The following is a 13,910-nucleotide window of genomic DNA, read 5'->3' as shown; positions in this document are numbered from 1 at the left end:
ACTCCAAGGAATAGCTATCACATGAGGGCGTCGTCTGGTTTTACAAAATGGAAGTCGCCACCACTGTGCAAGAGAATTTGTCTTTGGCAGGCGACACAGCGCACATCCCAGATAAATGTTTTGATCAGCTCATCAAGAGAGCGTGTCGAGGAGTTTTATTCGACGCAGATAGAAATGCAATTGCTGGTATAACATAAACTCTCTCTCTCTCTCTCTCTCTCTCTCTCTCTCTCTCTAACACCATGCTTGTACCTCTGTGTGGTGTGTGTGTGTGTACGTGCGTGCGTACGTGTGTGTGCGTGTGTGTGCGCGCGCGCGTGCATTTTATTTTATTTTATTTTTTATTTTTTTATTTATTTTTTTTTATGTATCTTATTATTACCCTGCTTATGACTTTGTTTAGTATTGTTCAGTTCTGTCCCTGCCCAGGGCGGGGACAGGATGTAAAAAAAAAGCACACCCGTCCTTATCTGTTATCCTCAAAAATAAGGAATTTTGTCATGTCTTGTCTCTCTCTTGTACCACATACCAAATCTTGTCTTGAAAAACTATTCGGAGACCATCGCCTCATCCCAATGGTCAATAGACACAGGTGATCTACCACAGGATTGGTGCAGTGCAAACATCTGTCTCATGTACCTTCAACAAATTCAAGAAAGGAGACAATCACCTTGCCGAAAATTACAGACCCATCTCCCTCACATCTGTCTCCAGCAAACTGCTGGAATGCATTATCTACAACCACCTTCATAACTTCTTCAATGAGTGTAACACCTTGGCTCCCCTAAACCATGGCTTCAGAGCTGGACACTCCTGTAGGACCCAGCTTTTAAACACCACACATGACCTTTTCTCCTCTTTTGACAAAGGTACCAAGGTAGACTTGGATGGCTTCTACATTGCTGGATCCAGAACTGCCATACTAATGGCACCATGAAGATTGTCTTGGATGGTGTGGAATCACGAGAAGTGGAAGTTGAATCTGGCATCCTGCAGGATACAGTGTTCGACCCTTTGCTGTTCTTAAGTCAGATCAACAATCTGCCAGCAGTAGTCAAATCCCAAGTGCACCTTTTTGCAGATGACTGCATACTGTACCGCCAGATAAGGACCTTTGCTGATCACCTTGCTCTCCAGGACCTGAAACAACTTGAGAGGTAGGCAAAAGACTGGGTCATACACTTCAAAGCAAAGAAATGTTACATCACAATCAAGAAGAAGACTACTTTTTCAACAGTCTTTATGGTGAAATACTACAGCAAGTCAGTACAAACCCCTATCTTGGAGTGATGATATTGGACGACCCAAAGTGGCACTATCATGTTGCTAGGACCACCAAAAAAGCCAGTTCCACCTTTGGCTTTTTGTGATGAAATTTACGACACTGCCCTGAGACCTGACCTTTAGGAAGAATGCATACACAGCAGTCTTGCAATCCATCCTTGAGTATGCGGCAATAATATGGGACCCCTATCACCAAGGCAATGTAGACAAGATACTAAGGATACAACACTGAGCAGCATGCTTCGTCAAGGGAGACTACAGGAATAAAGAACCAGACTGTGTCTCAACCATGTTGAAAGAACTACAACTTCCACCTCTGACTCTCCTCCTTAAAACAAGTGGTTGAGGGGTTGGAGCCAGCCATACCACCTGGCCAGTTCATAAAAGAACAATCAACAGGCAGACGCCGCATCCAGCCTAGGCGCTTAGCTGATTCTGTTTCCAGCAACATCACTGGAAATAACGATAGTACTTTAGATGTTCCAAACGCAAGAACAGAACACTTTAGAAACTCGTTCTTTATAAGAATTCAAACAGACTGGATCAGCTTGAGTGACTGTCAGCTGATGGCAAGAGTGCAGAACCACCATCACAGTGACAGCAGCATGCAGGCTGTGCAGAAACCCACTATCTCATGATAAAAAATATAACATACTGGTAATCAGACTCATTACTGTCATCTCTCTAAAATACTTGGGATGCTATGAAATTAAGTTATATGTCACTTAAAGGTGGAGTATATCATTATATGTCAAGCATTATAAAAATCCAATCCATGGTAAAAAAAAAAAATAATAATAATGAAAAAAACACACACACACAACAGTACCAGTTAATTCTACAGTTCAGGTTCTGTAATTTTGAATCAGGTGTTTGTGTGTGTGTGTGTGTGTGCTTGTATGTATGTATGTATGTATGTGTGTTGGTGTGTGTGTGTGTGTATGATCGTCAAACCCTTGCTTTACAAAGTTATAACAAAATAAGTATTTTAAAAAAGTGTTGGTTTTTTGGGGGGTGCTGTAGATAATTCTTCTTTTAATATGATTTTTCAGATGATCCAGCTTTCAAAACTGTTGATAAAGCAGTGTTAAAGGCAGCATACAGTGGCGTGGTCAGTCTTGTACTGGAAGCTGCAAAGCATGATATGGATGCAGATGGAATCACGTAAGTACCCTTATCAGCTTATCCTTTATACTTCATGACAATCCACAATGTTTGCATGTGAAAGTTACATAGATTTCAGTTCAATGGATAGGAAACACTGATACATGTGCATAGTAAAAATTAATTTAAAGCATTTCACAGAGTGCAGAAGAGCAAATATTATCTCTCTCAATATCTCTCTCTCTCTCTCTCTAGAGATATCTGTGTGTGTATACATTCATCACTACATGTGTGCATGTGTGTGTGTGTGCATGTGCATGTGCGTGTGTGTATAAATTTACTAAATATGTCATCACATCTATGTCTTAAATTACCGGTAGTGACAACATTTGGAAAGATTCACAAATGGGAAAATCTTGTGCTGTTTAAGTCCAGAACAACTTAAAAGACAAACACACACACACACACACACACACACACACACACACACACACACACACACACACACACACATTCATGCATGCATATATGTGCATACATACATTTTACATAAATTTTTACACAAAAGACACATTATATATAAGCAAGCACCAGATACACACACACACACATACACACACGCACGCACGCACGCACGCACGCACGCACGCACGCACGCACGCACGCACGCACGCACGCACGCACGCACGCACGCACGCACGCACGCACGCACGCACGCACGCACGCACGCACGCGCGCGCATTCATGCATGCACGCATGCATATATGTGCATACATACATTTTACATAAAATTTTACGCAAAAGACACATTATATATAAGCAAGCACCAGATACACACACACATACACACACACACACACACACACACACACACACACAAAACAAAAACAAAAAAAACAAACACACACACACACACTTTGTTTTTTTGGGTGGTTTTTTTTTTTCAAGATATATTGTATACTCATTTGTACACACACACACACACACACACATACACACACACACACACATGCAACACACACACACACACACACACACACACACTCATTTGTCTCTCAGTCTCTGTTCCCCTCCCTCATGCTCCACCACCACCAAAAACACCACTCTTAAATTTATCTCTCTTTTTCATCCTCTCTACTTCTCACACAACCGCACCCCTCCCCGACACCCTCCTCTCTCTCAGTCTTTCTGTTCCCCCCACTGTCTCTCCATCTCTCCCATCTCTCTGTCTTCTCTGTCCTCTCTTCCACCCAATCTCTTTTCATCACACACGCACGCAGAAGCACATGTATTGTATGTGGTTTTGACAGCCACACTGATAGACACAGTCATACTGACTTTGTTTTTCTCTCTCTTGGTATTTGACCTACAGGCCTTTACTTGAAGAATGCAAGTTTACACCTGACAGGATACAAGGTTTCAACAACATTTTCTTGGTGGGTATAGTGTAATTATGATAAAATAAACCACTATTATGTTTGCATTGAAAATTGAATATTTTCCTTTCTGTGTAGTGACGTTGCGATGTGATGTGGATCAGTAATATATATACGCAACTCTTTCTGCATGTTGCCTCTCTTTGTCTCTTTCTCTTTGTGCGTGCGTGTGTGTGTGTGTGTGTGTGTGTGTGTAGGATGCAGTTATTATATGTGCTTAATGACTCTGGTATGACACTATTCTGAAACTTGGTTTTTGTATTTGCTTGCCATTCTTAGTGTGTGGGGTGTAAGTGTATGTATAACTTAAATCATGTAATTTGTGTTTGCAGTGTTTATCTAGTCACAGACTCACACTGTGAAAATTAAAATCACAAGACAAAACATTTCACATATCATAATTGAAAGCCACAAAATGTGGTATATCTGTGCATGTGGGCTTTTTCTTGTCTTCTTCAAGGAAAGTATCAGATTGTTATTTGTCTATCTATCTATCTATCCATCTATCTAACTATAGATGAATAGATAGACAGATAGATAGATAGATAAATAGATAGACAGACAGATAGATAGATATAGTTGTGTAGATATAGATGATATAGATATCATATCTTACATATTTTTGCCAATATAAGTTGCGTTTATGTTTTTCATATTATTATTTGAAATTATTTGAATTTTTTTCTTCTTCTAACATTGTCCTTGATAACAAACATTGTGGATTTTTTCTTATTTCAGACACAGAAGTCAGCTATTCAAATTCTGCTTGGGAGGTGTGTACTTTGCCCACTTTTAAGTTTAGCCCAAACATGTTACAAAATATATTTTAAACCATGCCAGATAGGTTGTCCTTTATTGTGTTCCTCTGAAAGCAAATTACAAATTTTGTTTCAATGTGTATTAACAAAAAAAACAAAAACAAAAAAAAACAAAAAAAAAATATATATATATATATATAGATAGATAAATAAATGAATAAATAAACGGAAATAGATAAATGAATAATTTTTTTAAAAGATAATGATTTTTTTTTTTAATTAAAAAAAGATAATAATATATATATATCTATATAGAAAGGGCATACTATATTGCAAATTAAAAAGAAAAATAATTCTGGACATCAAATGAAAACAGTTAACTGTTGCTGTGGAAAAGCTTTTTTTTTTTTTCAAACTGGTTTTTCTTAAAGGTCTTTTGATATCTGGTAAAACAGTCCTGGGTGTTTTAATAGAATATTTGATGGAGTTTTGTCCATTTTTTCTATCCAGAACTGATCATCTTGCATCTTTTGTAGCTGTGTTTTTTTGCAAATGTGTAACATTTGGTCTGTCTGTTTCCAACAGCATTGGTAATTCCAGGCCACATATCGTGGATGTTGATTGGCGGTTGGACTATTACATAAAGGTGAGAATGTTTTGTTGTTGTTTTTTTAATATTGCCACCACAAACAATACCTGTAACTAAAAAAAAAAGGTCTCTAAAAAGCATTGATCTACTTTGCTTTTCTGTTGGAGATTATGTGTTTGTATATGCATGAAGTCGCGGAGCAAAAGTCTTGCAAAATACCTCGTTGTATCGGTCATGACAGGGTCACAATGAACTCGGCAGAGGCGGAGTTGCTTGATGAACAGACAATCCCAGTAACAAATGATCTGAACATTTGCCCTGCTGATAGCTTATGCCATTTGTGATTATGTGCGAATGTGGAGGGGTGGCCGGGGGAGGGGCGTTACAAAATGTCATCTGTTTGTGAGAGAAGATGCTTATGTTTTTGTGAGCATACATATGTCTGTGTGTGTGTGTTTGCGTGTATGCTTGTGTGTTTACGTCTTGAATGTATTAGTATGCATGCACGTTCAAGTGTGTCCTTTATGTATTTATTTATTCTTTTTTTTTTTTTTTTAATTCATTTACTTCTTTTTTTTCTCAAGGCCTGAATAAGCACATTGGGTCAAGAATCTGCATAGCAGGTGTGGTGTTGCATATATGGATTTGTCCGAATGCAGTGATGCCTTCTTGAGTTACTGATACTGATACTCATATAGTGTATTTTATTGCAGTGCCTACTTTAATGTTTGTGTGTGTCTCTGTCATGTGTGTGTGTGTGTGTGTGTGTGTGTGCATGCATGCATGTGTGACTGCTTATGTGTGTGTGTATGTGTACATGTTGAATGCTGTAAAATGTATAAGCAGCTTGGTCCATGCTGTTCATGTTCTTGCACCTAGTATTCAGTGCAGAAACCCACCACCACATATGTGCATTGGTTGCAGTTTCATTGTATCTGTTTTGAGCAGATTATTGCAATTAAAATTACTGAGATTGTGTGTGTGTGTGTGTGTGTGTTTGCTGTGTACAGACTCTGTGTCTCTGTCTCTCTCTCTGCCCCCCTTTCTCTTATTTTCTCTGCCCATTCTTTTTTTTTTTATCTTTTTTTTTCTCTGCCCATTCACAAGATTGATTTTTGTCATGATTGGGGTTGCATTTCACTTTTCAATTTCATGTTCCAGAGCAACCACATGGAACGCATCAATGAAGCAGTTTACCTGATTTCTCTGAAGACAGAGGTATGCTCTCATGTTTGTCCCATTCACCTTCTCTTTGTGTCTACCCCTCTCACTCTATTGAAACTGAGTCTGATAGCATGAAGCTTTAAGTTCTTATTTCTGTCGAAGAAAATTAACTTCATAAGAACATCGCCAGAATTTCCTTGAAATGCTGGTTGGCACTGGAAAAGAAGTGTGAAGGCATCCTTGATTATTCTGTTATTTTATTTCATTTCATGCTTGTCAACATGTTACACAAACCTTGGGCAGGCTCTCAGTGCCTGACCAACACACTGGGTTTATGTGCAGGTCAGGCATCTGCTCTTTTTTCTTAATGCAGATGTGGTGTAGTGTATCAGGTATTTGGAGCGGTCTGCTCACTTTAAAACCTTCTTGAAACTGAAACTGAAACACAAGCTGTTGTGTGACTAAGTCTCAAACCAGTTGATCTCTATAGCACCAACATTATTCTTTTATTTTCATCCCCTCACAGTGAGACTGTCCTGAATTCGAGAAAAAAAATGTGTTACAGTTATGCAGACCTTCCAGCCCTCTATTTTTTGTTGATGCCAATTTTTAATTCCTCCTTCACTTCTGTGCCTGTGGTGAGTTCATGCCGGGGACTTGACCGTCAGCAGATACAGGGGCTGACATTTGAGGTACATACTAAGGTTCTTCTTCCTCTTCTGCGTTCGTGGGCTGCAACTCCCACGTTCACTCGTATGCACACGAGTGGGCTTTTACATGTATGACCGTTTTTACCCTGCCATGTAGGCAGCCATACTCTGTTTTCAGGGGTGTGCATGTGGGGATGTTCTTGTTTCCATAACCCACCGAACACTGACATGGATTACGGGATCTTTAACGTGTGTATTTGATCTTCTGCTTGCATATACACACGAAGGGGGTTCAGGCACTAGCATGTCTGCACATATGTTGACCTGGGAGATCGTAAAAATCTCCACCCTTCACCCACCAGGTGCCGTCACCGTGATTCGAACCCGGGACCCTCAGATTGACAGTCCAACGCTTTAACCACTTGGCTATTGCGCCCGTCAACTAAGGTTCAAGTTCCCATAGCTTTTCACAGCCGTCAGGGCAGTGAATTCATTCTGTGAATGTATAACCATGTGCAATGAAAGTGACAATCAGACCTTTTGCCTTCTGAATAGCACAGCTGTTGAGCCTCTTTTTCAGTTTCTTTTTCCTTTTTTTTCTTTGCAGGTCCCTGGGAAAGAAGACCTACAAGAGGTTCAGTTCACATGCACATTGGAACAGCTGCAGGTAATCCTGAAAATATTGACTGTTTTATGGTTTTGCTGGTGCATTGTTAGGCTTGAAAACATAATGAAAAAACAAAAACAAAAATTGGACTGTATTTGTACAAAGTCTATTCTCATTGCTTTTCAGTAGAATTGTGTACAAACATGCATGCACAAATATGCACACGCACACATACACTCACACCACACTGCATTATAAAAACACTACCCATCTTATACACAATGCAGAAGTGAGCAGTTATAGATGCTTGGCACTCACATGTTCTCTGTACAAACATACATGTACCTGTTGCCTTGCAGAAAGGAACTGTGGAGACAACACAGATTCTCTCTATATGCAGAATTTGCAGTAAGCAGACTTCTCTGTGTGAAATTTGGGTTGCGCTGTCCAAGGAGAGTGTTCAGCACCACCCATATCCTTTCCTCTCTGGTTTTTTATTTGTGTGTGTGGGAGGGGGGGGGGGGCATGGGGAGGGAGGGGGTGGTGTATGTCTCCAAGTGTATTTATTGTACAATCACAGTACTGTTTTCTGCACAATTGGATTCTTTTATTTGCGCTAAGTGTATGCTACACACAACACCTTGGTTTATCAAGTCGTCTAAATGTCTCTTTCTTCAGGTGCATGTTCATCCATGGAGTCAGTTAAAAATCTAAATTTTTGTTTGGAAAATAAAAACTCCTTTTTCTCTAACTTCTCCACTATATTACTTTTTTTTGTCACAACAGATTTCTCTGTGAGAAATTTGGGCTGCTCTTCCCAAGAAGAGTTCGTCACTTTTTTTCTGCCTGAAGTGCATTGTCGGGGACAACCCTTTTGTAGCTGTGGGATTTCTGTTTGCATGTGCTAAGTGCATGTTACACCTGGATTTATCATCTCATCTGAATGACCAGCATCCAGATCAACATTAGTTGTGGAGGGGGACAAACTATTGCCGAAACTGGGGAGCATTGGATTTGATCCTGAGCTCAGATTCTCTTGCAACCTAAACAGACATGATACCACGAGACCTCCACCCCATGTACAGTCAGTGCTGGCTCTTGAGTAGTTGTATGCAGTTAGTTGTCCATAGGATTGTCTTGATTCATAAACCTTGATACACTTTTGATTCATACTGATTTCTGCAGAGATTTTTTTCTTTTCTCACTATCTTTTTTTGTAGTTTTTTTGTTTTGTTTCTGACCATTCCATTAGTCTTCCTGAAAGTCTGTTTCAGAGTGGCAGTAATTATGGTGACATTTTTTTTCTTCTTTTTTTTCATGTATTCTTCTGAACAGGCTCGATTCCAGATTGTCATTGTGACAATGTGACTGCAAATGATTCGCTACATTTCTTTCCATTCTTCTTACTAATGCATTTGTTTTCATTCTTTTGGTTTTTAAAATAATAATAATAATAATAATAATAATAAATTTTAAAAAAACAGTAGTGAAAGGAAAGCAACTGATGCTAAATTTCTTTTCCCTTTGTGCAGGATCTTGTTGGAAAGCTCAAAGATGCCACCAAGTGTTTGGAGAAACAAGCACAGACATGAAAGCAGCAACACTGCTCCCACTCCCACCCTATTTTGTGTGTGTGTGTGTGTGTGTGTGTGTGTGTGTGTGTGTGTTCATCATCATTGTTGGAAGTAACAGTTGTCTAAATTTGAGCTGGTGATTTTTTTTTTCTTTTCTTTGTACATTGTAGCAACACATTTTCATAAATCTTTTAAGGATGGTTCATTTCATCATTGAATAGATCATTCTGCGTTTCTGTAGCAGTGCAATAAACAGACAAGGAAGCAGGAAAGCTTGTATTGTGTATTAGGATAACATGATATTCTTGTATTAATTGGCAGTGTTTCTGGTTTGCAAGTTTTTTTCAAGCAATCATCAATTTTCTCATAATTTTGTATACACAAAACCAGTTTGCAGCAGCAGCATTGTATGGAATGAATAAGAAACAGTGTGTGTGACATTTGCTGAACAAGACATTGTGGTAAAATATTACTACTGTGAGGGACCAAAAATGTAAATATTTAAATGCAACGAGATTGATTCTTCTTCTTCTTTTGCCCCTTAGTCTCAAAATCATAGGGCCACCACTGATGACCTGGCACACAGCATTGTTCTGAACATTTGTCTACTTAGATAATATTTTTGTGTCTTAAATGCTGTCTTTTCTCTCCCTCTCTCACATACTCATATGCACACTGGCAAAGTGCATAAACAGATATTCTCACAGAGAGGATGCAGGTTTGAAGGAAAAAATGCATGAACAGAAACATCTTTTTTTTATCTTCAAAAAGGAAAAATGTATGATTGAAAACACACTTAACATTAGAATAAAAATATCTTGCTTGACCTTTAACTTAAATGAGGAGGTTATGGATGGACAGAGGAGGCTATGGTTCGACAGATATTTCGAAAGGTCAACTCTTCCAAGTCTACACAGAAAGGAAAACTATCGCTCATATTCTAAGTTATTGAGAACTAGTGAGCGTGTGTGTGTACGTGTATCTGTATGTGTATATTTGTGCATGTGTGAATATCATTACCTAGCACTTATTATTAAAGTTAGTAACCAAGGCTTCATCTTGTCATAATTTCTATCTATTGTATATGTTTCATTGTTTTATTTGAATGACTGTGAATGTTACTGTGAGAAAACTGAAAAGACAGATGATGTTTGTCTGGTATACTCATTACTGTCACTGCAATGAAACAATATATTTCAATGGCTGAAAATGCATGTTGTGTGATTTCTTGAGTAACATGCATCAAGGGCTGAAAAAGACCCAGAAACATCTTCCTAAAGCTCTTTTTTACAGTTTTCCTTTCAGTTACTTACAAAGTTACATGCCTCCTCAGGTCATCAAGGGCAATGGTGTGGTACATTTGTTACCTAAGAGCTCTTCAAGCAAAAAAAAAAAAAGGGGGGGGGGGGGGGCTGCAAAAAAAATTATGTGACCTGGTTCGAGACAAAATTTGACAAAAAAACAAGAACGCCAGAGAATCGACAGACAGACAGAAAATACGAAAAAAACTTAGCCGTATGGAGAGCACAGGAACAGGAGTCATAATGGCTGCCGGAAAAAGAGGGCGCTAGCCAGCGGGACAAAGGGGAGGTTACCTACTTCCAGGAGGTTATCGGCTGTAGTTTCGTTTTCTCCGCATAGGCGGATAGTAGTTTGCACAGGACAGGAATGTCAGACCCCTGCCGGAGTCTGCACTAGTTGGGTCACAGTTAAGTGTGTTATTTAAACGTAATTTTAGATAGAAAATTTCCTTTCTGCACAGTGTATTTGATCCACAAAGCACAAGAAGGGGTGTTGCCTCTGCAGTGCACAGGCATCTAAACCCACTGAATCAAACCTGTTTCTAAAGTAATTCCTTCACCGAAACCTCTACTAAAGTATAGTCAACATTGTTTTCTGTAGATTGGACTCCTGTCAATTTTGCTGCGAAATTCAACAGATTTGGATGATGTTTAATGGATATGTCCACATGTCAAAGACTGATTAAAAACAAAGGAAGAGAGAGAGGCAAGAATGTACATATGTATGATGCTTTCAGTCAGAAAGAGAAGAATGTAAGAATGTTTTCTTTCTTTTATATATAATCTGAAAGCTTCTAAGACAGGTGTGGTTGACAAGTGGTTCATGAAAAGGGCTTTGAAGGGACTGTGTGGGTTATGGTCCCAATCCTGGCACTGTCTGGTCAGTTAAAGATGAAGACTTCCAATCTCTCAAGTCAACACATAAGGAGACCTGCTACTATTAACTAACTCACTTATTCCTGTTCATGTGTATACATAATGGTTCTCTCATGGAGGATGCGACTGTGTAGCTGTCAAAACACTTAGAAGTTGCTCACATTCACAAACTCAAGTACTCATAGACATGAACTAGATTATGACAGTGTTCAGTTGATATGACTGTGTCATGTTCAGTGGATTATGGAAACATGAACACACACCTACTCCTGAACATGAAACATGGATGCCTAAAGTGGCATGGCTGAAAAGGGTGACTGGTCAAACACATAAAAGTCCACTAGCAGAAATCAGTGAACATGGGAAAATGCAGTCCATGAATAGCGTAACACAAAAAATAATGGGAGCATCTAAAGGATATTTGATTTCATCATTATTGAAAGCTGTGTAGACTCTTTTCCCCCCAATTTTATGTTATATGTGCCTCTGTGTGTACTTAGTGTCTAACACATGTTACTGTAAAACACTTTGAGAGGTCTGAAAGGGCTATATAAATGTACTGTTATAATTATCAATACAGATACAGTGATGGCCGTATGAAAAACATGAGAACTTGACAAAGCAAAAAAATAGATCTTTGTAAATGTATATTTATAAGCATTACTTTTCAAGAGATTTCACATTACAAATTGTATCAGACAGCAAACTGCAAAAGCATAATAAATGCAGAAATAAATGCAAACACATAATATCAGTTCATCCCCTACATAATTCTTAATATGACTGACAAATAATGCACACGTTTCACTTAAATACACTGACTTTTGACCATGATAGTACTTTTTTTTTCATTCTTAAGATGAAATTCCACATACCTGATCAAATTATTCAAAATTCACATGAATTCTTCGCAGTATAAGTATTAGTAGCTCAAGGAGGCGTCACTGCGTTCGGACAAATCCATATACGCTACACCACATCTGCTAAGCAGATGCCTGACCAGCAGCATAACCCAACGTGCTTATTCAGGCCTTGAGAAAAAAACATGATAAAATAGAAAATAATAATAATGGATAAATAATATAAGATAATATTAATAATAAAAGCAGAGGAAACATTGATTTTGGGTGAACATTTTGAAGCCCAGGCCAGACAGCAGAAGGGTGCTTGCAAAAATCTGATCTGGAAGGTTGATTTTGTTGGAGATTTCTTTAAGAAATTTATTTGGTAACTAGGAAGACATTTGTTGAAATAGCGGGCCCAGTATAGGGGAATCTCATCAAATACTGCCTCAGTTGAAAAGGGATCTGCACAAAGATAGGTAAAATTTGCATGTGAATGTCAAAAGTTTTGCTCCCCCATGAAAGAAGTCTCACAGTGAAAATTGTGGGAAATTTGTGTCCATGAATATAAGCTATGATGAAAAGGTTGATAGTTTTTTTTGTTTTCCACTAGTTTCAGTGCCACTTCGGCATATGAATTTCGCTTTTGGGGGGTCTATGAAACAAATGGGAGACAGTCATCCTTTACATTGTTGTAACTGATCAAGACTGACAAAAAAAAGTATTTATTCAGGACTGAAAAAAAAAAAGATGTTCAAATCATCATTCACTGTTATTATTATCATCATCAAATACAAAATGTTTGATGATATAAATATATGTTCCTAAACAAAGCTTTTACAGGCAACTTGTAGGTTAATATGCTGTTTCTTTTTTCTGCTGCTTATTTATTCATTTATTTATTATTTTAGACTAATCATATACAATGCATGATTAATTCTACTTACTCCATACCATTTGGAGGAGTGGCTGCAATCACTTTTCCTTATAATCATCCTAAAACAAAACAAACAAAAACAAAACTCCTACTAAAAATGGTTAAGAATTTGAACCTGCCAGGAAATGAGAAATGTAAATTTATTTGATTGAAAATAAAATCACCACTGACAAATCTGTCTACAGCAATCACCTACATACAAAACACATTAAACAATCCAAATTTTGGCAGTAGCAGAAAAAGCACATACCCATATTTATGTATCGTAACGCACACACAAAAACAACAGCAGAAGCTGTAGGAAGCTGAGATCAGTTTGAAATCACGAAGGACTTGTGAATAGTACAGCCTTGTAACATTGACACAAACATAAAATGGACCTCCATTTTTTTTTTTTTTTTTTGTATAGCATCATCATCAAAATCATCCTCATTCACCTTCAATTTAGCAAAAAATGAACCAGATTCTGTGGCTTTTCAAATCCTGCTCTCATGGTGACCTCAGTTTCAATTCACCTTCACCTTGCTTGGGATGAGGCCTGTCAAGATCTTTCGTGTCTGCAGATTCATAGGGAACTGTCAATTCAAAGGATGTGCTGGCGATATCCAAGCAAGGGTAAGAGGGGATGCTCCCTCAGTCTGGTTCTGTGACTGAGTGATTATTGTCACCAGTAGGGGGCTTAGCAGGTGGTGTCCAGTGTATGTTCAGTCAGAACAGGCAATAATGAACACCACAAAAGTGACTCAGCAGAGGTTCAGGGTTTACTGTGGCGTGTAGCCTCCTGGCAG

The 13,910-nt window shown here is 38.4% G+C and overlaps 1 protein-coding gene across 1 annotated transcript; it reads left to right on the top strand.

Annotated features, from left to right (window-relative positions):
* The first annotated feature begins 32 nt into the window (after nt 1-32).
* Nucleotides 33-10,453, top strand: LOC143293414 (COMM domain-containing protein 3-like). Its single transcript, XM_076604258.1, has 8 exons — nt 33-186; nt 2,337-2,448; nt 3,761-3,824; nt 4,563-4,597; nt 5,168-5,228; nt 6,333-6,389; nt 7,593-7,652; nt 9,125-10,453. The coding sequence occupies exons 1-8, from the start codon at nt 48-50 to the stop codon at nt 9,182-9,184; spliced, it is 588 nt and encodes a 195-aa protein (XP_076460373.1). The 5' UTR covers nt 33-47; the 3' UTR covers nt 9,185-10,453.
* Nucleotides 10,454-13,910: the final 3,457 nt, after the last annotated feature.

The sequence above is a fragment of the Babylonia areolata genome, chromosome 19 (assembly GCF_041734735.1).
Source record: "Babylonia areolata isolate BAREFJ2019XMU chromosome 19, ASM4173473v1, whole genome shotgun sequence".
NCBI lineage: Eukaryota > Metazoa > Mollusca > Gastropoda > Neogastropoda > Buccinidae > Babylonia > Babylonia areolata.
This window is presented reverse-complemented; position numbering and strand designations above follow the sequence as displayed.

Bases quoted from the DNA above. Each gene is read 5' to 3' on its own strand.
- LOC143293414 (XM_076604258.1), top strand. From the start codon at position 48: ATGGAAGTCGCCACCACTGTGCAAGAGAATTTGTCTTTGGCAGGCGAC. The intron at 6,390-7,592 runs GTATGCTCTCAT...TTTTCTTTGCAG, and splicing joins TGATTTCTCTGAAGACAGAG to GTCCCTGGGAAAGAAGACCT. The intron at 7,653-9,124 runs GTAATCCTGAAA...CCCTTTGTGCAG, and splicing joins GCACATTGGAACAGCTGCAG to GATCTTGTTGGAAAGCTCAA.